At 59.0% G+C, this 3,467-nt stretch overlaps 3 protein-coding genes across 3 annotated transcripts in view; 2 read left to right on the top strand and 1 right to left on the bottom strand.

Annotated features, from left to right (window-relative positions):
* Window positions 1-76, top strand: part of EMH_0067050 (zinc finger (C3HC4 RING finger) protein, putative) — a gene marked incomplete at both ends in the record, with an annotated part of 1,459 nt that extends 1,383 nt beyond the window's left edge. The window contains one exon of the mRNA XM_013498578.1: window positions 3-76. Coding sequence (XP_013354032.1) covers window positions 3-76 — 74 coding nt within the window. The remainder of the gene's footprint in view (window positions 1-2) is intronic.
* Window positions 77-214: 138 nt separating this feature from the next.
* On the bottom strand, window positions 215-889 carry EMH_0067040 (uncharacterized protein; the record flags this gene model as incomplete). The annotated part of the gene is given in 2 exon segments (XM_013498577.1): window positions 215-707; window positions 711-889. Coding segments are annotated over 2 exon segments (672 nt in total).
* Window positions 890-1,362: 473 nt separating this feature from the next.
* EMH_0067030 (uncharacterized protein) lies at window positions 1,363-1,746 on the top strand (the record flags this gene model as incomplete). The annotated part of the gene is made up of 1 exon (XM_013498576.1): window positions 1,363-1,746. One exon carries the CDS (start codon window positions 1,363-1,365, stop codon window positions 1,744-1,746), a length of 384 nt encoding a protein of 127 aa, XP_013354030.1.
* Between the last annotated feature and the right edge of the window lie 1,721 nt (window positions 1,747-3,467).

Genomic DNA, 3,467 nt, shown 5'->3' with positions numbered 1-3,467 from the left:
TCACAGCAGCAGCAGCAGCAGCAGCAACAGCAGCAGCAGCAGCAGCAGCAGCACGGCAGCCGTGGAGGGTTGCTAGGAGAAAGGTCTGCGAGCCCCTGCGCTGCTGGAGGCCACCGTGCTGCTGCTGCTGCTGCTGCTGCTGCTGCTGTGTCGCCTAGAGGCGCCAGCAGCAGCAGGAGTGCAAACGGCCCGTCCAAGGCAGCAGCAGCAGCAACTACTGCAGCAGCATCACCAGCAGTTGCTGCTGCAGCAAGAACACCAGCTGCAGCAGCAACGCCAGCTGCTGCTGCAGCAAGAACACCAGCAGCAGCAACGACAGCTGCTGCTGCAGCAAGAACCCCAGCAGCAGCAGCAGCGACAGCTGCTGCTGCAGCAAGAACTCCAGCAGCAGCAGCAACGACTGCCGCTGCAGCAAGGACCCCAGCTGCAGCAGCAACGCCCGCTGCTGCTGCAGCAAGAACCCCAGCTGCAGCAGCAACGCCAGCTGCTGCTGCAGCAAGAACCCCAGCTGCAGCAGCAACGCCAGCTGCTGCTGCAGCAAGAACCGCAGCTGCAGCCGCAACGCCCGCTGCTGCTGCAGCAAGAACCCCAGCAGCAGCAGCAACGCCCGCTGCTGTTGCAGCAAGAACCGCAGCTGCAGCAGCAACGCCCGCTGCTGCTGCAGCAAGAACACCAGCAGCAACGCCCGCTGCTGCTGCAGCAAGAACNCAACGCCCGCTGCTGCTGCAGCAAGAACACCAGCAGCAACGCCCGCTGCTGCTGCAGCAAGAACACCAGCTGCAGCAGCAACGCCAGCTGCTGCTGCAGCAAGGACACCAGCAGCAGCAGCAACGCCAGCTGCTGCTGTCTCCTCTGTAGCTGGGCCTCCTCGGGGGGGGTATAGGGCCATCAGCTCGTCTGCTGCTTCAACCCCTCAAGGAGCAGCAGCAGCAGCAACAGCAACAGCAGCAGCAGCAGCAGCAGCACCTGCTGTTGCTCCACCCAGAACAGCAACAGGAGCAGCAGCAGGTTCACATAGGGCAGCGATTGGCTTACACCCGGATGCAGCATCAGCCGCGCGGCGGCCTGCAGCAGCAGCAGCAGCAGCAGCACCTCCACTAGCACCTGCAACTGCAGCAGCAGCAGCAACAGCAGGAACAGCAGCAGCAGCAGCAGCAGCAAAACCAGTAGGGACGCTGACGGCTCTTCCGGCTGCTGCTGCTGCCCCTGCAGCACCAGCTGCTGGCCCTGCACAGTTGGCCTCTGGGGGATTTTCTACAGCAGCAGCAGCAGCAGCACCCGCTGCAGCAGCAGCAGCAGCAGCACCCGCAGCAGCAGCAGCAGCAGCACCTGCAGCAGCAGCAGGCTTACACACCTTCTCGGATGGCAGCGCATCACAGGGAATTCATTGGAAGGGCACTGGGGGCCCGTAGAGCAGCAGCAGCAACAGCAGCAGCAGCAGCAGCAGCAGCAGCAAAGGCCTTTGCTGCTGCTGGTGCTGCTGCTGCTGCCGCCGTTGCTGCTGCTGCTGCTGATACCTGCTGCGAGCTGCCCCTAAAAATTTGCTTTTGGGGGCGATATACAAATGCTGTGCAGCAGCAGCTGCTGCAGTGCGAGCAACAGCAGCAGCAGCAGCAGCAGCAGCAGCAACAGCAGCAGCAGCAGCAGCAGCAGCAGCAGCAACAGCAGCAGCAGCAGCAGCAGCAGCAGCAGAATCTACTTCAGGCGACAGACTGTCTCTCTTTTCTCCTGCATTTTGTTTTGTAAGACAGCAGCAGCAGCTGCTGCAGCAGATATAGAGAGACAGAGAGAGACAGAGAGACAGACAAAAGGAGACAGATAGAGAGACAGAGAGACAGAGAGAGAGAAAAAAAGAGACAGATAGAGAGACAGATAGAGAGACAGAGAGACAGACAAATGAAGGGAGACAGTGATAGTGTTATAATAGATAAACACGTATACAGCTAGCTAGCTAGCTACAGCTAGCTAGCTACAGCTAGCTAGCTAGCTAGCTAGACACAGCTAGCTGCAGCTACAACTGCAGGGAAGCTGCTGCGTACCCGCACTTCCGCGGGTTGGTGCGGTGTAGCGGCAGGCAGCAGGAGAGGTCTAGCTAGCTAGCTAGCTAGAGCTAGCTAGCTAGCTACCTAGCTAGCCAGCTAGCTAGCTAGCTAGCTAGCTAGCTAAGTATGGGGTGAATCGGGCTCCATGTGCAGTGCGGGAGGTGCACCGGGTTTGTACAGACAGCCACAACAGCTGCTGCAGCGAGGCCACGGACAGCTAGCTACCTGCAGCTAGCTGTCAGCTAGCTACCTGCAGCTAGCTGCTAGCTAGCGCATAGCTAGCTTGGAGCAAGGTATTAGCTAGCTGTCAGCTAGCTGTTAGCTAGCTGTCAGCTAGCTGTTAGCTAGCTGTCAGCTAGCTGTCAGCTAGCTGGCAGCTACTCAGTTGCAGCAAGCGCAGCAACAGCAGCAAATGGGCCTTTAGAGAAACGGGGCTGGTTGGGGTGTACAGACAGACTGCATGCGCATGCAGCAGAGGAGAAGCTGGTTGCTGCAGGGCCACAGCAGCAGCAGCTACTCGCTAGCTAGATGACAGCAGCTAGCCAACAGCTAGCTGGAAAGGTGCTACTGGCTAGCTAGACAGACCTAGCTAGCTAAGCGTCTATCTGCCTGTCTGTCTGTCTGTCTGTCTAGCTAGCTAGCTAGNCTAGCTAGCTAGCTAGACATACAGACACATGGCTAGCTAGGCTATCTGGCTAGGCGACTAGCTAGCTAGCTGGCTAGCTAGCTAGCTAGCTAGGCGAGCGACAAGACAAAAGACAGGCATAGGTCTGTCTCTGCAGCAGCGCCAGCTGCTGCAGCACTGCTGCAGCAGCAGCAGCAGTTGCAGCTAAGGTGCAGCAGCACTGCTGCTGCGGTTACACTGTAGCAGCAGCACTCGAGAAGGTGATGTGTATATTTGTTTGCTGCTGTGTCTGTGTCTGTGTTGCTGCTGCTGCTGCAGCAGCTGCTGCAGCAGCCGTTGCTGTAGCCCTTGCGGTGTACAGACAGCTCAGCCTTTCCTACTCAGCTGCATGCATGCGCATGCACTGGTTACAAACAGAGGCTGCTGCTGCCGCTGCTGCTGCTGCTGCTGCTGCGTGTGGTGTTTTCTCCCCCCTGGGGATCGACGATCCCAGCCCCACACCCAGCGGCCTGCGGCTGCTGCGGGGCGGTGTGGGGCGGCTGAGCCCCCAGCAGCAGCGCGGCTGCTGCTGCACTGGCGCAGCAGCAGCGAACGTGCAGTGTCAAACAGCAGCAGCAGCAGCAGCAGCAGCAGCAACAGCAGCAACAGCAGCAGCAGCAGCAGCAGCAGGAACAGCAGCAAAAGAAGAAATATTAAATTCTTAATGTTAAACACAACATATACATACACAGAGAAGCCTCAGTCGAAGGACAGAGCTGCGGGCGAGCAGCCTACCAAGCCCCCAAGCAGCAGCAGCAGCA

This window comes from Eimeria mitis, genomic scaffold, assembly GCF_000499745.2.
Source record: "Eimeria mitis Houghton genomic scaffold, Emh_scaff3538, whole genome shotgun sequence".
Taxonomy (NCBI): Eukaryota; Apicomplexa; class Conoidasida; order Eucoccidiorida; family Eimeriidae; genus Eimeria; species Eimeria mitis.
This window is presented reverse-complemented; position numbering and strand designations above follow the sequence as displayed.